A 26,272-nucleotide genomic window follows, 5' to 3' on the forward strand; every position below is an offset into this window, starting at 1 on the left:
ACCATATGACTTTGTAGAGACAGAGGGAACAATGAATAATGCTTTTGAGCTTGATCTAAGATTTCGGGATGGCTGGTAATAGGATACTAAATCGAGTAAATAGGATGGGGCAATTTTATAAAAACAGTTGTGTGCAAAAACTAAAAGCTTGAATACAATGCGGGAACGGACAGGGAGCCAATGTAATTCTCTGAGAACTGGAGTAATTGCTTCATACTTGCGGGTTCGTGTTACTAATCTCGCAGCTGAATTTTGAATGGTTTGCAGTTTTTTAATTTGTTTAAGAGGTAATCCTGAAAGGAGACTATTGCAGAAATCAATGTGACATAAAATAAAAGCATGTACCAATTTTTCAGTGGTGGGTTTGTCCAAGAATTCACGAAGTTTACCAATTTTGTATAAGGCATATGATGCAGAGCGACATTTTTGGGATATAAATTCATCGAATGTCAATTTATCATCAAATATAACTCCTAGATTTCTACAAGAAGTACTTGCGCGTATGTCCATTCCACCAAGTTTTAATATCTGGATTGATTCTGTTTCTCGAAAACGTGAGGAAATGTGTAAAAACTCTGTGTTACACAACTCTACGACCATGTACACAGGCATCACAAATTTGGTCTCGAAGTTGTGCAAGACAATGAAGAAAATATAACGAACAGCAAGAAAAGAGCAATGAAAATATACAAAAACCCTCATAAATAATAATGTTCATTAATAAGAGAATATTATATTAAAGACATAGTTCTGAGTACATGAATTGCACAATGTACAGGTAAAAGCATCTAAATATAGCTCATTATTAATAATATGTAAGAAAATACATACTCTGTGTTCTAAGAACTCTTAATAGTAATATTGATAAGTAAAAGCTTTTATAAATAGCACTCAATATCTCTAGGTTTCCAAGCTAGAGAGAAAACTCAATAAATATGCTTTACATATAAAATAAATAATCAATATCTGAGGTTTTGAAATATGTACTTAAGATTTTTGTTCCTACGCACATTCAAGAAGTAAAATGAAAAAAAAAATGTTTGAAAACAAAATAGGTAAGGGTTGGCACATGTGTGCTTTTACTCTGGGTGATTTGAAGATGGGTGTTGAAAGTTGGTGTCGGTGATGGGATGATATTTATACAAGCTCTAGCACCAAACGTAAAATGAGGCTGGTGTTTGGACTGACCTCACAAGGTGTTGTGCTGTCAATAATGTGATTCAATTGGTATCACTTTTATAAACCCATACTTGGTGTTGATGTTGGCGTCAACAGTACAACACCAACACTGCACTTGAAATCTCTCATTGTTATACAACCGTGGTCTAATATTTCTTTCCTAGCAGCTTTTTAAATGGTTAAGAAGTTATGCCTGATTGATTGGTGGGGATTTTTTACCTGATTGCTAAGAAAGCATGAATGCTTGTAAGCAAGCAACCAGAGGACCGACGGCTTAAGGTCCTCTCCGAAGGACCTGGTAATGAGGATTAATGCCTTACCAAAGGGCACTAGCGCACCAAGTGGGAATCGAATCCGGATCACCGGAATACGAATCCCTCGCTCTACCGACTGAGCTATCGCGCCTCCTGGATGAAACGCCATTAAACAGAATCCTACATTTATTGTTTGTTTATTAATCAAAGGTTGCCATTCATTGGAATCCTATCCGGGGGGGGGGGGGTGCATGTTTAAAGGGATGGTCCGGGCTGAAAATTTTTATATCCAAATAAATAGAGTAAAATTCACAGAGCAAAATGCTGAAAATTTCATCAAAATCGGATATTAAATAACAAAGTTATTTAATTTCAAAGTTTATCAATATTTTGTGAAAACAGTTATATGCACTTCGTCATGAATATTCATTAGGTGGGCTGATGATGTCACATCTCCACTTTCCTTTTTCTTATGTTATTAGATGAAATCATAAATGTTTGATTTTTTTTCATACATGTGTAAATGATGCGTCTCCATTGTAATGAAATAAGTTGCGTCAATAAATAACTAATGCACCTAATCAGTTGTCAATCCAATTGTCTTAGTTCTTGGTTGAAAATTTTTGAATAAACCTAATCTCATATCATAAAATACAAAAGGACAAGTGGGGATATGACATCATCAGCCCACCTAATGAATATTCATAAAGACATGCCTAGAACTGTTTCACCGGAATAATGCAAATCTTTACAATTCAATAACTTTATTTGTTATCCGATTTTGATCAAATTTTCAGCATTTTGCTCTGTGAATTTTACTCTTTTATTGAGATATAAATATTTCCAGCCTGGACCATCCCTTTAATGATTGTGGTATGTTTGCCATCAAAACTTTCTTTAGCTGCTGAGCTGTTACCAGTGCTTTCATTTGGGTACTATCTAAGTATAAATAAAGTTATCTAATCATACTTAAAGAGTCCATTTCAGACCATACAGAATATACCAAGTCAAGAAACAAATATTGTTGCATTAGCCTATAAAAAAATATCCAAATATCAGCATGTCTTTGAATACCAAAAAGTAATTTACTAAGGTGTTCTGCTGGAATGTTTTACAAAAGATTTTGAATGGCAACAACAACAGATAATATCCTCTTTATAAATAGAATCCAGGCTATCAAACATGAATGCTTGCTTATCAAAATCACTATAAAACATAGCAGTAGAAATATATGTACAAATTCAGCATTGCTTTTATAGCCTGATGATTTGGAATGTCTCACTGTAGTGCCTCAGTCACAATGTTGAAACTGACTCCAGACCATCCAAATCTATTACATTAATTTCAATGGCTTAACATTGGTCGGTTTAGAGTCAGTTTCGTTCGTTAGACTGTAGCATAAAAATAAAACTTTTGGTCTCTTGGATATAATAAATATTCATATTTCTACAAAGGTAGCTTTAATCTTTCTTTTCTTTCAATCAGAAGACTCAGTCATGACAATATATTTCTGCAAATTTTTAACAAAAAAAGACTTAAGATTGCAAGTGAAGTAACATGCAGTACAAAAGTGTTTTTTTTCCTTTCTCATCTTTGTTTCATTTTTATATTCCTCACATCCTTCATATAAATCCTACCAAGGAGTCACCAGCAACTCATTGATCCTACCAAAATAACATTGAACACTATGATGACTTGGTTAGGATTCTTTCCTCAGGCTTACCAAAGTCACAAAGTGCCTTTTTACTTTTTTTCATATACATCCTTGATATTTCTACCAGTAAATGTAGCTCTCATTTTCATTTCCTTTTTTACTGCGCCATGAACATCGACTCATGATGGATACCAGCGTATTATAATGCTCATAATATCATTATCGTCATTTTATCAACAAACTGAATTTACTAGATATTCATAGTTATATCACTATAGTCTAACAAAGTCTCTATCTAAAATAGAGTAGTTTAGATGACTGAAATAAATAAACAAAGAAAATGGTCTTATTTCTGCTGGAGTGACAAAAGTCTTCTTGAAAATAAAAAGGGCTACAAATGTATTGTGGCATCACACATGACTAACTGTATCTGACTACGGTATACTTTGGCACGGAATACTGATCATTTATAATAACAATACCAGTGAGGTCACCAACAGGAAGTTTTTTGTACCACCACATTTTTATGGAACACACATCAGGAAAGCATATGTTTTATACTCAATTTTCACTGAAGATCAAATCCACCAAGACAAGTCAACAAGAAAGGGTAAAATAAAACATGCACAAAACTGAATATTTCATCAGATGTAGAGTAGGAAAATGACAGTGTTTCCATGTTTCAGAGAAACAGAGAAATTCATACCATATGCAAATGAGGGAATACCTGGTGCCATAAACTCACTAATTTTATATCGTGCTCCAATAACATAAAACATGGTTTGACTCTTTTAAGTAAAAAGAAAGTCATCAATAATGTAACTGACGGTGACTGTGATTAAATTGAGAACATGAAATTATTTAAGCATTTGAAATTTCATATAATTAATATTATTCATACTAATTCACAGTTTTGTGTAGTGCATATCATCCCGTCCCTATGCGCTTCGAAAGGACCTGAGTATTATTACCCCAGATCTAGCCCTGCAGCCTTTGACAGCACGCAACCATTTCAAGGAATAAATTCTGCTAGGTACCAACTTTCTTCACCTAGATTGAGTGCAGCACAGTGTGGATAAATCCTTGGTGAAGAAATTAAGGCCAATGCTTGGATTCAAACTCACGACCCTTAGATTGAAAGGCAAGAGTCAGAAATATTAGACCGTGATGCTTCCATATAAACAAACATAATTGTTTGTGATATCATCGGTTGTCTCATTTACATACCCACCATGTTGTGCGAATTTATATTTATGAGAAAAAAAATTAAATGACATTATTTTCTTATTCTACATCTGAATTAGATTAAATTATAAGTTTAATACTTATTGAATTGTGGACTTAACCTTTGAAAAAAAATGAATTAGCACCATTTCCCAAAGCATGAAGGATTACACAAAACACTGGGTTGCACTATAAATAGAAACCTGTGTTTGTCTTAGGGTTTTAACAGATTTGCATCGATCATATGTTATTATTTATGTCTGGGACCGACATGCATACAGCTAAACTAATAAAAGGCATCTCCTTCACTTTGGCATTATTGACACTTTCAGGTCAGTTTATTGGGATAACTTTGAGATGCATATTACATACATGCATTATTACACAGTAATCTAGAAGGATGTGATGAACAACATGCTTGAGTAATGTACATAAAGAATGCCTGCTTGATTTTTGCACACAAGTCTCAATATCGGTTTTTATATTTTGCCTTGTGCTGCACTTCAGCACAGGGTATTTGATGATGTTTAGGACTATCTAGGACCAGAAGACAAGTCCTGGTCTTCTTTGTCATTAGTCCTTGCTATCTCATCTTCTGTTGGTCCCACTTTGTTCATTGGTCCATCTACTGATCCATCTCCTGTAAGAGAATCCTGGCCTTTGTTCTTGAGGTTGGTTCCTGGCCCATCCTTGTCAAGTGAATCCTGGGATGCTTCAGATGCTAAGCTCATTTCTAGTCCATCTTCTTCTGGTCCAGTCCTTTCTTCATCCTCTCCTTCAAGGTTGAGGGAGTCCTGGGCCGGGATCTCCGATGACTGTGTCATCTTGGTCTTGAGGTTGTCCAGGGCAGCATGCATCTTGAAGTGAAGTCTGTTCTCTAACATGTATTTCTTGTTGTGATGCCTGGATGACAGGTATAGTCAGAAAGAAGATTGATAAGGGCCAGTCACAGTATGGCCATATTCTCAAGAGGTTTCAATCACACCATGCTACAAAACCATGGACTATGCAGATTTGTCTACGTAATTATGTTTATTCCATCATATAGACTATCAAAGATAAGTCCAAAAATAATTGCACGCTTTGGGCACAAGGGCATCTAAATGAAGCGCGATAATACTAGAAATCTGCATAATCAAAAGGTTTTGTACCACGGTACAATTGAAACCTCTTTTGAGAATATGGTGCATTGGTGAATTCTCATAGCAGTGGTTTAGTTAACTCTAGGCTAACTTCCATTATACTTTTAGGGACTGATATTTGTCACCTAATTCATCAAGAACAAATTATTTCATTCAAAGGGAAAACAAATTTACAAAAAAAAAATTTACATAAGAGGATTAGAATAATATGAGAGTAGAGTAAGTAAAGAGAAAATATAATTTGATATGTTTGGAATATTTTTTTTTCATAATTCAACCATACAAAAAAGATCCTCTACTTTGTACATTTTGCAAAAAGAACTTCATTATTGTAATATGTTTAAACAAAACTCTGATTACTGATGGGCTTCCCTTCTTAAATAAAACAACATAAATGAATCAACATAACTGTAGATTGAGTACAAATATGTGCTCCATATCATAGGATATTTGAATAGGGACAGGCTCATTTCTGATATTTTAAGGGTAAAAAGTTAGAAGAGGAAGAGAGTAAGTTTACCTGCATTGTGTAAGGAACGTCTTTGCTTCCTGCAATCTATCATACTGTAGATAGAGTAGACCAAGTTCAAGGGTTGCATACGGCACCAGGTAATGATCGTAATGAAGATCTCTTTCACTGTGGAACAACAACAACAAAATGAAGAGAGGATGCACTTAATGAAATTCTTTTCTTTCTGGAAAGAATGAATAGGGTTGTGTCTAATCAGTAGGTGATGGCATCACAAAAGTACGGTTTGGGATTATTTATCATAACTTCTGCTCCAAAAATGAATTAAATTGTTGAATGTATAAAATCATTGAATGGGATAAAATCATTATTTACTTAATGGATAAAATCATTGAATGAATAAAATTACCATTGCTCTAACTTATTTAGATAAAATGTAAATGCACATTATTGGCAAAATGAATTCTGTATTTCAGATTTCATATAATAAAATAATATCACGGTTATTTCTCCTGCAATAATTGCTCCGATGACATTTGCCTCAATGTAAAGAAATGAATAAATGTGCATATAAACATTATCAACACCTTTATCAACCGCCTTTCAATTTTTCTTAGATAGATCAGGGAGTAAAAAGAAAGATTTTTCCTGATATACGAGAAGAGGAATTGGTATAACTTACTTCGAGATGACTTCTTGAAAGCAGAGTTCTGCTTGAGAAGGTCTTGATAGATATCTGAGGGTGATTCCTTTCAGGAGCATGGCTAAACTATAATCATCCCAGTAACAGCCACTACTTCTACTCACAGAACCTGAACAAATATTCAAAATCAAGAAAGTCATTCAAATGAACAATGGACCTCTAAATGAAATATTTATTGAGAGTACATAACAGGTCCCTTGAGATTAATTTTTAAGATAATAGACTACCCAAGCCATTTTATTTTTTGTATTCAGGGGTGTGAGTGGTCACAAATAAAAAGATCTGAAAAAAGCTGAAACTTGTAGAAAAAGTCTGAAATAGAAAGAGCTCCCATACTTTTTGTACAGAGGAAAGCCAAAAATAAGCTGAAATTAAGCTGAAAATCAAAACGAAAAAAAATCTGAAATCAGATAAAAATCTGAACTCTCACACCCCTGTGTATTTCAGTGGAGCATAATGAAAAACATCCAATTTTGGAGGAAGTCAGTCCATAGAGGTGAAAGATATAGCAATATAATTATCTACTAAGCCCATTGAACTCAGTGTAAATTGACCCAATTTAAAACAATAATCAAGGCCACTTTACACTTAATTTTATAATGGGGCCTATTAGGTTTTCCTTTGACTATACCTTGGGCCAGAGCTGCCAACCACACTTGACCAAAAATCCTATTATTTCACCCCAAAAATCCTATTTTTAGGCAAAAAATCCTATTCATACCCGTCGTGTACTTTCCTACTATACATCTCATTATTTTGTTGTGCTCACTGTAATTTTTACATCCGACAGGCAAGGTTCCACATTAACTTTTTTGGTGGTGGCCCGTTCGGGCCACCAAAACCTTCAAATGATTTTTTTTGGTGGCCCAATATTAAAGTTTGGTGGCCCCCAAAAAACAGAACAGGAAAAAAAGTAAAAAAGAAAAATTAAAGAAAAAAAAGAAACAAAAGAAAATTTAAAAAAATTAATAAAAAATGGGGATGGGGAAAAAATGAGAAGCCATTACAAATATTTGTTAACAGCTGTACGTAGCAACAGTTTAAGCCAATTGAGCAAATAATTTTCACTCACCTTTTGGGCATATTTCTATTTTTATAACCTTAATTTCGTTTGTATTATTATTTTTTCAGTAGAAACACATTCTTTAATCAGGCATACCGGTATTCAATGGGAAGGGGTATATGGTTTAACCACTGTCAAAAAAAAAAAAATAAGAAAACAGTAAAAAGTTATATCTGGAAAAAAGGTGTGAGAAAAGTCCTTTACTTTGTTTGCCAAAATGTTTGAAAAATTCACATTTCATATCAATTAATGCCTTCCCAAAGTATTTTCTTTATGAAGAGTGATTTAAGAAGTCATTTATAAACAAAAAAGAAAGAAACTGTCTGCTTATTTTTTGCTAGAAAAGACACAGCTTCGAAAAAACCAAGTATCAACATACATACAAATGCACACGTGGGACTGTGATGTACTCACCTATGTGTTATTATGTGTATTGATACATTTGGAAATCGGTCTTTTTGAGTCAAAAGAGAGGTCATAATTCCTGTTTTTAATGCTTGCAAATAATCAGTTTACACCAGATTTGAGTAATCTGGACTGTAGAAGGGCATTTCATTGGTGTAAAATGTGACTTTGACATAGATTTTCAAAGTTCTGTGGAAGATTTCTTAGCAGCAACATTTCGTATCGTACGTAGCTCCCCGAATCTGAATAGGCTGCCAGCGCACAGATAGCTACATGTATAGCTGCTGTGGTTTCATGCAAAGCTCACCCGGTACCCCAGCCGGCCGGCTGGATAATAGCTACTGTATGCTATAGCGGTAAGCCTATGTACTGTCATGTGTGTGTGTATTTGTGTGTAGATCAACAAAAAGAGCGCATGATGAATTGGTTGCAATTTGAACTGTATAAAGTTGATAAATGCGTGAAAAATCGGGAGTAAAATTGCGCTACTTTGAAAATTATTGGTTGCCCGATTCGGGCCACCAAAAATTAACATTTTTCAATAATGATTTCCCGAGGTGGATTTCTGTAATGTCGAGCCTTGCCATAGCTATATTTTCAAAAAATCGTATTTTATCTATAAAAATCCTAGTGTCGTATTTTAAGTGAAAAATCGTACGGAATACGACAAAATCGTACTATTTGGCAGCTCTGTTGGGCCATTATGGACCAATTCATGTCAAATTTGATGTGTGGAGGTTTTTCATCATATTTTACGGTATATGGTCATTAAAATGCTGAAATGCGCAAAAAGAAAATTGACGACATCATACTTCGGTACTATATATTCTTCACATATAAAAAATCAATCGATTTCTGACAGTCAGTTGAAAGATGACCCATGTCATCCCATGATTCATAACTTACCCTTTGTTTTCTTAAGCTGTTGAAGTGTTGCCTCTGTTAAGAGTAGTACTGGTTCTAAAAGCTCTTTCTTCTTGGCAAGAATGGAAAATCCATTCCAGATATAGATCAACTCCTGAATAGGATGAAAAGTGAAGACAAAAAATAAAGATAAATACTAATAAAAAATTCATTGAATTTTCAACTGAACAGTCAAAACTAATGCCTTGGCCAATGGGAAGGGGATTGAGCTTTATCAATAGAGAATCTGAGGTCATGGCATTGGTGGATTAAAGACTAACTATAGCTTTAGAATTTTAAGGTTAAATAATGTGAAGTTTACTTGAGTATCATCGAATATTGTAATATTACAAAAGTTTAGTAGTCATTGAATGCATTTTTAAAAACCATTATGGAATATTACATTTTGGTCTGAAATAATGCTTTGAGTTAGGAGATTATTCTACCAATAGACAGTTGCCTTATACAGAGTCTATTATATGTGCATACATACCAGTCCTACTAGTGAATTTTCAGTGCCATGGATGAGATGTTTCTTGGCCTTGTTAACTGCAAACTTCTCCATGGGGATAGACTTGCCTGCAATACGTTGTTTAAGTTCTGGTACCTTAGCATAGATGTCATTGATGTTCTGTATACAAGCGTCGGTAGGTGGTAAATGCATGGCTAAGAAACTAGCCTGCTGGTGATGGTAAATAGCCTGAAAATAATAATAAAGTATTATAATAATAATCATAATAATAATAATAATAATAATATGCACTATCTATATAGCACTTCATACAATGGTTCTAAATGCTGCATACTATTACCCCAGCTTTAGCACGGCTATCCTGATCCAGGGCTCAAGCATTCAAGGGAATCCTTTCAACCGGTTACCCATTTACTACTCCTGGGAGGAGAGTGGCCAATGTAGATAAATGCCATGTCAAAGGGCATACATATAAGTGCTGTGGTAGGATGAACCTCAGACCTTATCCTAAAAAAATATGAAAACTTGAAGTTGGCTACACTCCATTCCCCCCCCCCCCCGATGCCTCATTCATGTACTTACCTTAGACCATCTGCTTTCTTCACACAGCTTATTAGCATACTGAGCAGCCATTGGCCAATCAAGTTTATAGGCGTGGCACCACATAAGCTCCCAGTAACACAGGTGATGAAACTGCCTCCATTCCTGCTGCGAGGCAATGCACTCCTGGAATTTATCTATTGCCTGTATTAACAGATAAAACAATTTCACTCAATCACCTTTCTCAAGTCATCTCCCTCATTTGATATTCATGACAAAGATTTCATACCATGATTTCATTGAACTTGACTTTTTCCTTCTCATTTCTAAATGATCTTTTTGAATAGAGAAACCTCATGGACAGATACATAATGCTTTATAAATACTGTTATTATCAATACGTATAATTATAATTATTTTCATTATCATTATACTTACTTCATCCAGGTTTCCTGATATCTCTTCTATCCTCGCTGCCAAAAATAAGAAGATGACTCCCTTGGGATAGTTCTTCAAACATGGTTCTAAGATTTGTCTAGCAAGCTCAATGTCTCCATCAGCAGTACCTGTGTGTTGAAAGGTATCAGCATTTAATAAATTGCTAAAGATCAGCAACCACTTTCAACCAATTCATCTACACTCTGTTTCAATTCATCCTACATGGTCTTATACTATTTCATCTAATCACCATGTGGTCCAATTGTCATTTAGCCCATTTACAATTTTGTTTAATGTCCAGTTAAGCTATATCCATTTTATCTAACATCCAATTGGTCTATCGCCACTGAGTCTATCAGGTTAAATGACCTGTTTGTGAACCAAATTTTCACTTGACAAGGTATTAAGTAATTAAAGAATAATATGACTTGGGCCTAGTTAGAAACAGTGACCTAATACATAAGTCCCTATTGAATGGTAACTGATGATGACCATGGAACACATAATAGATTTCTTGATACATTATCATTAATGTCAGATGTACTCACCGAATACATAAGTCCCTATTGAATGGTAACTGATAATGACCATGGAACACATAAGAGATTTCTTGATACATATGTCAGATATACTAACCGAATACATAAGTTCCTATTGAATGGTAACTGATGATGACCATAGAACACATAAGAGATTTCTAGATACATTATCATCAATATCAGATGTACTCATCGAATACATAATTTCCTATCGAATGGTAACTAATGATGACCATAGAATACATAGGAGATTTCTAGATAAAATACATTATCATTAATGTCAGATGTACTCACCGAATACATTAGTTCCTATCGAATGGTAACTAATGATGACCATAGAATACATAGGAGATTTCTAGATACATTATCATTAATGTCAGATGTACTCACCGAATACATTAGTTCATATCGAATGGTAACTAATGATGACCATAGAATACATAGGAGATTTCTAGATACATTATCATTAATGTCAGATGTACTCACCGAATACATAAGTTCCTATTGAATGGTAACTGATGATGACCATGAAGCACATAAGAGATTTCTATATACATTATCATTAATGTCAGATGTACTCACCGAATACATAAGTTCCTATTGAATGGTAACTGATGATGACCATGGAACACATAGGAGATTTCTAGATACATTATCATTAATGTCAGATGTACTCACCGAATACATAAGTTCCTATTGAATGGTAACTGATGATGACCATAGAACACATAAGAGATTTCTAGATACATTATCATCAATGTCAGATGTACACACCGAATACGTAAGTTCCTATTGAATGGTAACTGATGATGACCATGGAACACATAAGAGATTTCTAGATACATTATCATTAATGTCAGATGTACTCACCGAATACATAAGTTCCTATTGAATGGTAACTGATGATGACCATAGAACACATAAGAGATTTCTAGATACATTATCATCAATGTCAGATGTACTCACCGAATACATAAGTTCCTATTGAATGGTAACTGATGATGACCATGAAGCACATAAGAGATTTCTAGATACATTATCATTAATGTCAGATGTACTCACCGAATACATAAGTTCCTATTGAATGGTAACTGATGATGACCATGAAGCACATAAGAGATTTCTAGATACATTATCATTAATGTCAGATGTACTCACCGAATACATAAGTTCCTATTGAGTGGTAACTGATGATGACCATGGAACACATAAGAGATTTCTTGATACATTATCATCAATGTCAGATGGACTCACCGAATACATAAGTTCCTATTGAATGGTAACTGATGATGACCATAGAACACATAAGAGATTTCTAGATACATTATCATTAATGTCAGATGTACTCACCGAATACATAAGTCCCTATTGAATGATAACTGATGATGACCATAGAACACATAGGAGACCTAAGACAGGGAAGTTTGGAAGCCCTTTCTAAGTCTGTCAGCCCTTTTATCTGTGTAGGAGGATATCAGGGAAGATGATTAAAACTATTACCCAGTCAGTATAAACTTAATGGAAGATAATTAGGTAACTCTGTAAGAAGTTTCTTAACTCTGTATTAAACATCTATATTGACTTCCCAAGATCAATATGTGTGCAGAATCAAGAAGAGGGACTAGAAAGAATGAAAATATATCAATAAATAAATTCAAACTTGATATCAACTCTCAATACATGGAAAAATAGGCTTTGATATGGGTAAAAACCAAGTCTAAAATTGCATAACAAGGCATAACACTGTAAATTTCATCATTATCTGATTTGAAATCAGAACTTACAGTTATTATAAAGTCAAAAAGGGGCCTAAGCTTTCGATCCTAGCAGAATCTTCGTCGGAGGCAAAATGACAAACATATAAAGTGGAACAACCATAATATAGACCACAAACAAGCTACAGCAACACTAGAAACAAGGAGACAAAAGGGGCATTAGTGAGTAGAGAAGACCAATCAGGTTAGTGAAGGGGATGAAAGAAAAGGAGTAGGCAGACACAAAGGGAAGTTAGTGTAAGTAAGGCCAAGAGGGATTAAGATAATGAGGCAGGCAACATCAAACAGGATCTGGAACAAAACAGTGATAGAGGGATGAATAACTAGAGAATTAGTGAGAGGTGGGTCAAACAGGTTACAAAGAAAGGCTTAATAAACTGGTGCATAAGAGTGGGGGGAAAAAAGAAGAAAAAGAATGGGGAACAACTGATAATGTGCAAAAGACATATAAGTATATATGATAAAGCATTAAACAAACTAAGAGAAGAAGGTAAGTGTAAATATGTATCTATAAGTGATATGTATATAAATATATCCAAAAAAGAAATGTATATGAAAAAATATATAAATATATACACATATGGTGTAACTGATATGGTAATCCGCTAGGTGTGACGGGAAAAAAACATAAGACTATATAGTAGGAAAGAAAAAAAATATGTATATGTGAAAAAGAGGAAGCAAATTGCCTAAAAAGGTAAAAGCAAATATAGAAGAGAGGGGGTGTATTATGAAGAAACCATAGTATACATGTAAATAAGCAAATGTGGTAAATCTAAAAGAGGTGAGTGGAGAAAAAACAAATATATATATATATATATAATAATTATTATATCGCCTGAATAAGGAAGGAAAAATTGGAGCTGAGCTTGTATGAGATATGGGAGGAAAGTAGAGTAAGAAACTATAATGTAACTATTCAAAAGAGCTGAGGGGAAAAATTATATGTATATATAAATTGAAAGTGGATAGGAAAGAAAAATCAGTCGTTCCCCTCTTGGATGTTCAGGCCATGAGGTTGGGTGGTGCGAAGTCGTCTCATCCAGAGCTTCTCCCTGCTAGTACGGACTGAGTCAGGACGGGTACCTAAAGATTCGATGCCCTGTAGCATCATGTCAGTGATGGAGTGGTTGGGGAGGTTAAAATGGCGGCCAACTGGAGTGTCCAGCTTTGCTGTGTTGACGGTGGATCTGTGCCCGTAGAATCGTTTCTTGAGTGTGGTCTTGGTTTCCCCTATGTATTGTACCCTACAAACTCTGCAAGTGATGAGATATACAACATTAGTGGTAGTGCATGTGATGTTGCCCTTGATTTGGTGAGACAGGCTGGTAGAGTTGCTGGTGAAAGTATCGCCCTCGTGAAGGTGTATTTCACATATGATGCACCTGTTGCTGGTGCATTTGAAGGTGCCATGCTGTATGGGAGAAGAATGGTTAGTGAGGGAGGGCACTTCAGCACGAACAATGAGGTCCCTGAGATTCGGTGGGCGTCGGTATGCTAGAAGGGGAGTATCGGGAACGGCCTGTTGGAGACGATCAGAAGTGTGTAAAATGTGGTGGTTATCAAACAGGATTTTGCGGAGAGGGGGTAGATTGGGATGGAAGGTGGTCACAAGCGGTATTCTGTCGGTGGTCTCCTTGTCACTTTTTGGTTTGAGAACTTCAGATCTGGGGAGAGAACGAACTTTGTTAATTGCCAGTTGGACTGCCCTGGCCCCGTGGCCCCTAGCACAGAGATGTTTCTGCAGATTCCTGGCATGGAAGGAAAAATCAGGGTCCTCGGAGCAGATACGGCGAAGTCTGAGGGCTTGACTGTAAGCGATGCCGGTTTTGCAGTGACGGGGGTGGCAGCTGGATGAGTGGAGGTACTGGTGGGTATCTGTGGGTTTAGAGTATAGGGTAGTGGTGATACCATTAGACTTTTTCTGGACTGTAACATCAAGGAAGTGGGTTTCCTGTTGGGAGAAATCAGAAGTGAATTGGATGGTCCTGTGGAAGGAATTGATGTGGTCAATGAATGTATGGAGGCTGTCTTCATCCCTGGTCCAGATGAAGAAAATGTCGTCTATGTAACGTCACCAAATCCATGGGCGACAGGGGGCTGAATCTAACATCTGCTGTTCCAGCTTATGTCATTTTACAGTTTGGCTACAAAATTCCCATGGCCAATTTCATGAATAATTATATAAAAATTTTCCCATTATGGTAACTACTATAATCTTTGATTTTGATACCCTACTGAGCACTGTTACCTTGGTTACCAAAATAATATGTTTTTTTATAAAACTGAGCAGGTATTCAATTCAATACTTAAGACAGGATATGAAGTATTTTACTCAGTATTGCTTATCAAAGTAAAATACTTAACCATTTTTGGTATTCAAATGCATTTTTTGGCTAAGTATTTGCTTAAATCTAAGTCAGCCGCCTACCTGACGTAAGTCTGGCTTGCGTGCAGCTTACAAACGTGATGTGCGCAGTTGGCGCAGTCATAAATTCTGTGCACAGATGGATACATACATTGCATGTAATTTGGCTCAAACTAAATGACGTCAAGTATTTTGCCAAAATTTGGCATGGTTAAGAAAATTACTTAGATGTGATCTGAATACAAGTTTAAGCATTTTGCTTAGCCAAGTAAAATGCTAAATAATACTTACAAAATCACTATTTCCAAATTGAATACCGGCCCTGGTCCCATAATGTTTGAATCATCTACAAAATTGCTAATTCCCTTTAAAGATGATATAAATATATACTTACCCTGTTTCCTGAGAATCCTACAAACTCAAGTAATTTCAGTATCCTCTTTGGCAACATTGATATACACTAGGAAATAAAATCACATTGAATATCTATTTATAAACACAATCATACATACACACCCGTAGTATCATTTATCAGTCTATCAATAATACTATTCACTTCCTCATATATTACATTAATATGTTTTAAGACTTCAAAATACACAGTATGAATGAATGTAAGATAGCTATTAAAGTCATCTAGTGTAAGAAAAAAAGAGGGTGAAGGATGCCATTATCAGAGCCAAAACCCCCCCCAATAATTCCCCAAATTGCATTTATTGGGGTAACCATCTTTTGACAGTCACCCCAAGACCTTCCACAAACAATATTAAATAATATTTAGAAAATCAATATTACATTGAGGATAGTGATATTTGAATCTACTGCTTGCAATTAAATTAAAGGAATATCCCAAAAAGTTTTGCAATCACCCTGATGTGATAGAAAACATTGGACCTAATAAATAAAAATTATTTCCTACCCTGCATAAAGTTTGGTGTTTACTTTTTTTTCAATTTTTTTATTTTCTATCTCTTTCTTTACTTTATTTTTCTATTTATTTCTTTTTCTTCCTTATTTATTGATTTTTTAAAGGGGGGGGGGGGTTCATTGTTTATTTGTATTTGTATCTTTTTTTGGGGGGGTACCAACTTACCAGATTAAATGTACCACTACCAAACTTGACTCCGCTCTCAAACTGTTGCTTTGATCTAGCTGATGGCCAAGTTCTATTTTCAAACATCTGAACACATGATCTGCGGAAGAAGCAATCAAGTGTTTTGCTTTTTTTAAACATCAAGCACATAAAAAACAACTTGAATATGAAGTATTATTGATAGTATATTTATGGAAAATTACCAATGGATGGAGTGTGTAAACTATATGAAAAAAAATTGAGAATTTGATACGATTATGATGTTTATTGAATTACATAAATATCACATACATGTAGAGTGCATGTGATTTTCTGACCAAAAGATCTTCATGTAATGTTCTGCATTATTCCATCCTTTACCGCTTATCTATGTAAATCATTATCTCGCTTTCGACGGCCCGAATATACCCTGGACATATTAAGGTAGAACAAAACATGTAGATACATGTATATTATGACCGGTGTGTTGGCTCAGTTGGTAGAGCGTCCGTCTCACAACCGGGAGATCGGGGGTTCAAACCCCGATCGCGTCAGACCCAAAGACGTTAAAAGATGGGAGTTGCTGCTACCCTGTTTGGCGTTCAACGATTAAAGGGATAGAGCCTCGTCAATCTGGCGCTGCACAGCGGCTGCCGGGCCCATGATCAATTGGGCAAAGCAAATTTTCGGAGTATTTCATTTCATGTCTATTTCGAACAATAAATTATGGATTTTCATCTTCATCTACATTACAGGCATTCCAATGCTTTTCAAAAGTCTGGTATCAGCAAAAAATATGCTATCCCTCAATACAACTCAATGATTTTAATGATACCATCAATTGTGAAAGTCTAATTATTAGTGGCTGTACATTTGATGGCAGAATTACACAAGATATTTTTAAAAAAATCAATTTTACAAGAATCAACAAGTGAAAATTCTTCAAAAGCAAATAGAATATGTATGATTGAATGTTAGATAATACAACTACATAATTCATACCCTTTACCAAAGTTTTTTACAGGCTTTCATCCTTTAATTGAAAGTGACAGTACAATTATCTGTTAGTGATTTATCACTGATTTGCATGTTCACTGAATTAAGAGCTGTAGAACAACTTTTGATCTTTCAGTTTCACATATGCTTTGGCACAGGTTGCACAAATCAAATGGTTGTGGGGACACAGAAAATGATCTGATTGAAACCAAATAAATGGATAAAACATATATTGTAGAAGAGAAAGAGAAGTGTTAACTCACTTGTAAGAATGGTAACCATTTCTTATTTTTAGTCCACCTTTGATGAAATTGATAAGGTTGTCATCTTGGATGAAAGAAAGGATTGCACGCTCCAAGAGAGATTCAGCATAGCATAACTCAGCATGTACCTCTTCTATTTAAAGAAAAGAACACAAATTATCATTATTAACTCATTCATGTACGGGTGCAGCTATTCTATTCTCTTTATTTGAAATGACTCTTTATTACCATGCTGCAATTATACTGTATAATGGCTATGGAATAAAAGAGTCTCAAAACAAAAAGTAATTATTTTATTCACCATAAAGCATTGGGAAAGAGCACAGTAAAAATAAACTAGAGATGCTCGGCGGGTCTCGCGCCAAGCACATGTATCCCCCGAACCCACTGCGTTATCAGTCATTGCTATATATAGAGCTCACACAGAAATTTGACAAATAAATACAATTGTCATGGCGACAATGACCCTTCCCACATTTTGCCTGTGGGTACCAAATACGATGACAATAATATGACGTAGTATTGTCCAGTATCACCTGTTGGGGAATACAATTTTAGAGTAATCTGGATATATTTTGTAAACCTAACCCTAAGACCCCCCACCAAAAATGATAGGCATCTTTGCTTCACCTTCTAATATTGCTTCTGTGTGCAAACTGTTATGACAAACTGGAAAAAAAGCAGAAGTTACAGGTTTTACCGAATTTTCCACAAAAATATGGTTACCATGGAAACCATGTCTCCACCCACTTCAAAATCATTAGGCGACTTTGCTTTACCATAATGGACCTTCATGGCAAATTTGAGATAAATGGAGAAGAAATGCAGTCAGTAGAGCACTCACAAGGAAATCTCTGCTATTTCCACAAAAACTATTGTTACCATGGCAACGATGTCTCCGCCCACACCAAAATCAATAGGCGGCTTTGCTTTATGGACCTTCATGCCACATATGAAGATGATCGGAGAAGAAATACAGCTGGTAGAGCGCTCACAAGGACATCTCTGCTTTTTCCACAAAAACTCTTGTTACCATGGCAACGAAGTCTCTGCCCACACCAAAATCAATTCACAACTTTGCTTTACCATAATGGATCTTCATGCGACATTTAAAGATGATCAGAGAAGAAATTCAGCTGGTACAGCGCTCACAATGACATCTCTGCTATTTCCACAAAAACTTGTTACCATGGCAACGATGTCTCTGCCCACACTAAAATCAATAGACGGCTTTACTTTACCAAAATGAACCTTCATGCCACATTTGAAGATGATCGGAGAAGTAATGCAGCTGGTAGAGCGCTCACAAGGACATCTCTGCTATTTCCACAAAAACTCATTATCATGGCAACGATGTCTCCACCCACACCAAAATCAATAGGCGGCTTTGCCTTACCATCATGGACCTTCATGCCACATTTGAAGATGATCGGAGAAGAAATGCAGCTGGTAGAGCGCTCACAAGGACATCTCTGCTATTTCCACAAGAACTCTTGTTACCATGGCAATGATGTCTCCACCCACACCAAAATCAATACGCGGCTTCGCTATACCATACTCAACCTTCATGCTAAATTTGAAGATGATCGGAGAAGAAATGCAGCGCTCACAAGGAAATCTCTGCGGCGGCGGCGGACGCGGCGCAACGAGGCCAAATCCATAGTATCCTCCGAACTCTGTTCGGGGGATACAAAAATATAAAGATGTAAACAACATACTGAATTTATTATGCATTTCTTAATTTCACCGATTCAGCGGTCTCGGCTAAAAATCACCAGAATGCACATAAAAAAAAAAGAATTTTGACTTGGCCCTAGATCAATACTATTAGACAGTTAAACATCATCATACCGTCTGTGTATGTGTTATAGTTGGTTTTCCACATCATCTTCGACATGGACGTCATCACGCTTGTTTTCTTCCGGAACCGATTGGCCACCTCGATGGAGTTCTTGATCCATTTGATAGCTTGCTGGATGTCTGTGGGGTCAAAGGTCATGACAGCCTGGAGGTAGCTGATGGTACCATGTCCCAAGGCATGGTAGATACTTGCATGAGACCTTGCAAAAGGAAAGCACCAGTATTAAGATAGATGGGATAGAACATTATTGACTCCATGTAGTCAATAATTTATGCCTCCAAAGTGGTCATTTTTACATGCAGTGTATAACTAATTAAAGAGTGTTCAAAGTTGATATTCCATCACTTTCATAAAACTTTAATTTGAAATCAATTTAAAGGTGATTTTGGTCTGGGTAATATTCTTATAGGTCTATAATGTAGACCATTGATCAAGGGTTTTCAATTACCAGTAGTTGTATTTAATGCCAAATTTACCAGAACTGTACTGCTTGAAGGCACTTATTAGAGGGTAATGAGGAGGTTGAGTCCCTCCCCCTTTAAATAAATGCTTTTAAATTAGTCCTTCCCCCTTTAAATATCAAAAAGGCTTTTAAATCATCAGGTATTTTATATGGCTTTAAAACTGTTATCTTTAGTATGTAAACAACATAAGTATAAGTTCAACAAAATTTATAGGGGAAAATATAATGTACTTTTTTTCCACATCTGCTTGAATGCACCACTTTGCCTACTGGTAATCTGATGGTGATACACCACAAGTGTTGTGCGCAGATATTAGACAAACATTAACTGTCAGAGAAGTATAAAATTGTCTCTTACCATGGTTCAAATATGGCTCTAGCCTCACTGAATTTGTTGTTGAGAAAGAGGTTGAGTGCTACTGTAGTCTCTTCAATGGCAGTAGCTAGATCCATTTCTTTTACTCTGTGAATAAAATAATAGCAAATGAAAAAGTTAATATTTCTGGCTTTTGAAAACTAATTGATCTAATACCAATACAAACCGCATAAAAATTCAGTTGCTTACATGTATTTCCTTTCTGAAGGCTAATTAAAAGAAATGTAAAATTTCACTGTATGTTTAATGCTTGATAAAGTAGCCCACCGCCCCCCCCCAAAAAAAAAAAAATGAATAAATAAATAAAATAAAAATAAATAAAATGTAACATATTGTAACCTCAGTACATTTCTGCTTTGAGCAATGGGAAATAAAATATTAGTTTGTTTTTTTATAAAAGCAGAGAAAAACAAAAGAACCATACAGGTTTGACAAAAATCCACAGAATGACATATTCACAGGATCAAAAATTTTCAAGTTTCAATTTACTTGCAGTACTGTCAGCTGTGCCCTCATGTATACCTTTTTTTAATATAAAACTTGAACGATGTATTTGTGTATTAAAGCACATACACTGTACATGAAATTGTGTGTTTAATAAATATTAGAATAATGAATACTAAAGAACCTAAATTGGAAGTGTCTGAATGTAAAATGAAATATTACATTTATTCATGGGGTGATGCAGTACTCATGTGAACACAACACAAGATTTCTGTACAAAGTCTGCAATAATACAAAAATTACATTGTCAGCAGGTTTAAACCCTCATCACTTTTTACACTGACAATCCCCCCCCCAAAAAAAAAAAAAAAAAAAAAGATTTTCTGCATCACATTAAAAAAAATATTTATTATTATTATATATATATATATATATTTTTTTTTTTTTTTTGGGGGGGGGGATTCTCATCAATTTTAATAATGTGTAGACTTCGCATCTAAATGTAATTTTATAGTCAGGTTAATAATAAGGCATGCTTTATAATGTTCCTTTAGATGTATGAGAAATTATATTTGAAAAGAAAAATATCATATCTCATAACAAAATGTAATGGGGGGAAAAATGCAGCAATGAACTGATCAATATATACTGTACTAACGATATTACTAAAAATAAGTCTACTGGTACATTGATAGAACAATACTGCATCAAAAACTCAGGCAACTTTTGGGCAATTAAACTAAACTGGGTAATAAATAAATCTCAAAATCAAAAAGTCTACATTTACTGTACATTGAACTATGAGAAAATCATCGCAATGCAACTGAAAGCTTTAAGTTGATTAATCAACTTGTTCTTCCGATATCACAAGAACGGAAATAAACGGGACAGACAGAGGACCCCAAAGCAATGCCTCTGGCAAACCCCTACAATGTACAATGTACACAATGGTCAGAGGCACATAACAAATGGTCATCTATATATGTATGTTATGAAAGCAAATTCAACAAATACATGTAATACTGAATCACACAATAAATAGGTGAGATATGATAATGGTCAAATGGAATCACCACAAAAATAGACGGCAAATAAAAGATGGTAATGGTACTGTATATGTACATACATGCGATTCATGAGTAAGATCTGCAGCTACAATGGGCTCAGGAGAGCAGATTTAACCATTATATGAAACATGTACGGTACGGTATGTGTACATCCAACTTTGGCAGGACCCCAGCCAACATATCAATTAAAATGCAAAATGTTTTATGAAACTTTTTCTTTAAACTCTTAGGTCCATTGGAGAGAAAATTACATAGCAGATTTTTACTATTTAAAATCAAATTTACACTGTATGTGAAGAACATGAACACCTAGGACCCAAAAAATTCAACTCTAGCCAACCAAGATCAGGGCTCCCATGAAACGTGCAGTGTTACCACAAATCAGATAACAAGCTGAAGAGCTTGGAACCAATCCAGGGACTGTGAGGAATGAAAACGGGCAGAGATGTGAAAAAAAAACCCATTCCCTTGCAAAGTATGCATGTGCAGGAGATTATATGTAGACAATATTAAGGCTACCAAATTGGTACCAATGGAATCGTCCAAAGTTGGATGTACATGTACTTACTGTTTAATACACCATTGTACACAAACACTATTCCTACCTGTGTTTTGGGCTCTTTCTGCTATGTGAGGCCAGATGCAAGCAAGAATAATGATTATCAAACATACGTCATTCACACATAATGCATTGTTGGTGCAATAGAGTCAAATTAGCATGAATAAAATACTTTTATTGATGTCCAATTTATCTGAGTTAGAACATAGTCTTTGAATGCACTTTTATAAAACAAAGTACAAACTGTATGCAAGGCCCCCTAGTATAATAATTGTGATGGGGCTCACAGTTTTGCTGTTGTTAACTGAAGTCTGCACATGACTCATAAAAATCAAGTAATACTTGGAGGTGATCATTACAGCCATCTGTTTTAATGGATCAACATCATAAACATTAACATAATTCAAGAAGATGGTGTGCATTGTCACTTTAAATAGCACACAACTATTGCATGTGATGAAGGCTTGTTTTTGATACAAGACGAGAGGAACATGTGTCACACTACATGTACATGTCTAAAGTTAAAAGCAAACGACAGAGGACCTCAGTTCCACTAGTTCGATTGATAAGAATGTCAAAAATTACTTGGAGATTGGAATAGTTTCAGAGTTTCTCTGTCTGCACATTTTATTTTCTTCAAAATAAGTCATGACTTACCCCTTTAATATTGCATAAATTGTGTCCATGTACTAACTTACCCTACACAACCAATAGCTTCTACAGACATTGTTGAAACAGAATCCTTCTAATTACTATACTATCCCTTTTCAGTACATCACATGTACATGTAGGATAATCCAAATATTAATATTGCTTCCTTCAGATACTGTAGGCTGTAGCACTACCAGCGATCCTCATCACCATCAGCAGCACACTAACACATTATTACCCCTTGCATCACCCTACCAGGGCTGTGGTATCCTCTAAACTCCTATGCATACATTAATGATAATCAATCCAATCTTGCTCATCCAACTGATCCCTTCCCATCTGATTTGCTGAAAACTGTCATGCATGTCAAATAGGATGAACCCGGCCAGAGCTCACGATGAGTCAATACGTACACACACACACTCACTCACCCACAAACAACCTCGCACACATGCGCAAATTTGATCTGTCCTCCACAGCACTGGTCTAATTGAGTAATACCTGTCACACAGGTCCGTTCTAGTAATAACCCTCAGTTTAATTATCACCTCTAATGCATGTTAGCTTCCCACACTAGGTCCCGTTTTGCCTCATGTTTCAGAGGCGGTCCCACATCCCCAATTAAAAGCCATCTCTAAATCGTCAAACCCCTAAGAAGTTCACATCTTAACATGGGCTGGCTTAACACCACCTTTGACTGTGCCATTTTTTAAAATGATAATTTGTGATTTTGAAATCAAATCTAATTTTGCTTTTCTATCTCTAAAAATTGTCTCTCCTCTCCTCATCTATTTTCGTAATGCGTGTTTAATTACCTGTTTTTTTCTTTTTTATTGTGTCATGAATTTCTTTGTAATTCTCTTATTTTAGTCTTCTCTTCCATCAACTTTCATGTATATATGTACATGTACAGTATTTCTTCATTGAACATTGTTATTTTTTATCTTATTCCTCTATCATTTACCAAGAAGTGAACTACAATGTATAGCCAACCAACTAGGCCACTGTCAGAAGCATAAAGGGGACAAGGGGGGTGGGGTTCCAGTCATACTTCTTAAATTCTAAAATTGATGTTTTGAAGATATACATACCTGAATATTCACACACTAAAGATTTTCTTTAAAATACTTCAAAAAAACTACTAGTAATGATTTTATGGGTTTATTTTTATAAAAAAAGGCAAAATCCATGTGTATACAGTATATATGTGATTACATGCAGGCCCTAACATGTTCATATCATTACTAGATATACATGTAGTACTCATGCACAGCAATCAAAATCTGTATTCCATTTGAAGTTTTTACAGCGAGAAAATTTCATAAAAAAAAGTCTTCAAATCACATTGGAATGAGCCAAAAATAATAAAATTTGCAATGGCACATACAATCAAGGAGAACAAATCTGGCAACAGCTTTAGACTCCTTTATGTTGACCTAGATTAATGTACATGTATGTAATCAGACCTCAGGTACTATGGTAAACAATGATTCATTAGATGTAATCAGAAGTACAAACAACCCTTGCATTCCACTTTAAGGTTTGTCAATATCAATAAAACTGACATAATTAAAGGGCTACTACCAGCTGAAGATTAATGACAAGGACAAAGACAAAAAAAATTATCAATAATGTGTGATGTTATTAAAAAATGGAATATAAAATGGTCTATACAGTGCTTCCAAAAAAAAAAACCGTTTTCAGAGATAGATTTCACCATTTTGTTTTTACTATAAATTTGATAGAGTGGAATCTTATCTTTTAATATTTTAAGACCAACAGCTTATCAAATCGTTCACACATGGAAGATTACAAACAATAATGTAAAACACGGTCATTGTTTTGCCAAACCAATCTTGCCTGCAATAATGTCCATTTTTTCTGTGCAACCTGATTTTGACATTGAAATTTCAAACTCGTCTCAAGTGCTCATTAATGCGTGAAGTTTGTCTCATAGACTTTATTAAAATAGACAAGAATAACTGAATTGTATGAATTGTATGATGACGTAAATGAATTATCATAATTCACTTTCCTTTGAAGAAAAGAGAAATGGGAATCCTGGCTTCATAAATTGATTGCAAGATGGTTTTTTTTCGGTAATGAATGTTAATCAGGGAGTAGCCTTGATAGGTCTATTTGGCTTTTGCTATTCCCCCACATCGCATTCATTACCCTATGTATTTTGTTATTTTTGTTAATTTGTCATTTTACAATATTCATTACTCCATTACTATGGAATCATTTTGATTGATCTCGATGTATTGTATCTTGTATATATTTTAGAGATGTGCAATAATTTAATTTGAATTTGAATTTGAATTTAATACCTCATGACCTCAATTCATTAAAAAATATATACATCCATCATATCACATCTGAATACAAAAATGATTTACCACAATCTGAAGCTATAAATCTAAATTCATGATGAAGTCTGTACAGTACTTTAAAGTGGCCAATGACAGGAAACTGTCCCCCCCCCAAAAAAAAAAAAAAAGGTAGAAAGAAAGAAATATTACTAAAATATTAGTAATGATTCAACTTACGTTTGGAAGTTTTCCATCGCATCTTGAAACTGTAAAACACAAGAGAGCAATATACAGAGAAGATATCAATATACATGTAAACCAATTTGTCTATTGCCAACTTATCCACTCATCACTTGGTCTACCTTGATTTAGTCTAATGCCATTACGTCCATCAACATTTTGTCTAACAACCATTTGGTCCAATAACCTTTTGGTCCTATCATCAATTCGTCTATGCACCAGTTCGTCTATGACCATTTCGTCTCGTAACCAGTTGACCTAATATCCATTTTATTTTCATTCATTTTGCCCCAAAAGTTCAATTTATAGACGTAATGGTATATGGACTACATTGAAAATGGCTATTGGACTAAATGGTTATTAGACAAACTTTGACGAAATGGCAATTAGACCATGTGGATAACGGATGAACTAACAGTAGACCAAATATGACAGTTGAATAGTTGGTGATTGGACGAATTGGCATTGGACCAATAGAAAATACAAACCTTATTAAATAAGATACAAATCAAAAGATTTTATATTAAAATACAATTGTATAACATTAAAAAATGTATGTTAGGGAACATTGTGAGCATGATAAATAGTCCAGACAAGATCAGTACATGTGGATAGCATGAAAATTACTCCAATAGACATTTTGAAACCAACAATTAAATCTATAGATGAAATGTGTTGCATATAATTATAGGTTCCAAATAGCAATGTTTCTCACTGTGAGAAAAGACAAGTGATATGGACATTAGAAGGATAATGGTTGATGTTTGTAAGTACTCTTATTTTCAATCATTTTCTCATATCTATTTTAAAGGTCAAGTCCACCCCAGAAAATTTTTGATT

At 35.0% G+C, this 26,272-nt stretch overlaps 1 protein-coding gene across 5 annotated transcripts; it reads right to left on the reverse strand.

The window, feature by feature from the left end:
• Positions 1–2,501: 2,501 nt before the first annotated feature.
• Positions 2,502–25,456, reverse strand: LOC129272149 (tetratricopeptide repeat protein 39B-like). 5 transcript variants are annotated; one of them, XM_064106387.1, is made up of 15 exons: positions 22,928–23,221; positions 22,276–22,296; positions 20,142–20,246; positions 19,311–19,519; positions 17,460–17,592; positions 16,222–16,321; positions 15,523–15,588; positions 12,336–12,444; positions 10,447–10,574; positions 10,051–10,212; positions 9,490–9,696; positions 9,000–9,111; positions 6,605–6,734; positions 5,974–6,090; positions 2,862–5,214 (listed from the first exon to the last, which is right to left on the reverse strand). In XM_064106387.1, exons 1-15 carry the CDS (start codon positions 22,954–22,956, stop codon positions 4,845–4,847), a joined length of 1,998 nt encoding a protein of 665 aa, XP_063962457.1. In that variant the 5' UTR covers positions 22,957–23,221; the 3' UTR covers positions 2,862–4,844. The 5 variants fall into 5 exon arrangements, with proteins under 5 accessions (XP_063962460.1, XP_063962457.1, XP_063962459.1 ...); XM_064106388.1 differs by lacking the exon at positions 22,928–23,221 and adding an exon at positions 25,430–25,456 and having other exon boundaries at positions 2,912–5,214; XM_064106390.1 differs by lacking the exons at positions 22,276–22,296; positions 22,928–23,221 and adding an exon at positions 25,430–25,456 and having other exon boundaries at positions 2,502–5,214.
• Between the last annotated feature and the right edge of the window lie 816 nt (positions 25,457–26,272).

This window comes from Lytechinus pictus, chromosome 11 (genome assembly GCF_037042905.1).
Source record: "Lytechinus pictus isolate F3 Inbred chromosome 11, Lp3.0, whole genome shotgun sequence".
Classification (NCBI taxonomy): domain Eukaryota; kingdom Metazoa; phylum Echinodermata; class Echinoidea; order Temnopleuroida; family Toxopneustidae; genus Lytechinus; species Lytechinus pictus.

Bases quoted from the DNA above. Each gene is read 5' to 3' on its own strand.
- LOC129272149 (XM_064106386.1), bottom strand. From the start codon at position 22,340: ATGTTTGATAATCATTATTCTTGCTTGCATCTGGCCTCACATAGCAGA. The intron at 9,697-10,050 runs GTAAGTACATGA...TATTATTTTCAG, and splicing joins AAGAAAGCAGATGGTCTAAG to GCTATTTACCATCACCAGCA. The intron at 6,735-8,999 runs GTAAGTTATGAA...ATATTTGTTCAG, and splicing joins ACAGCTTAAGAAAACAAAGG to GTTCTGTGAGTAGAAGTAGT.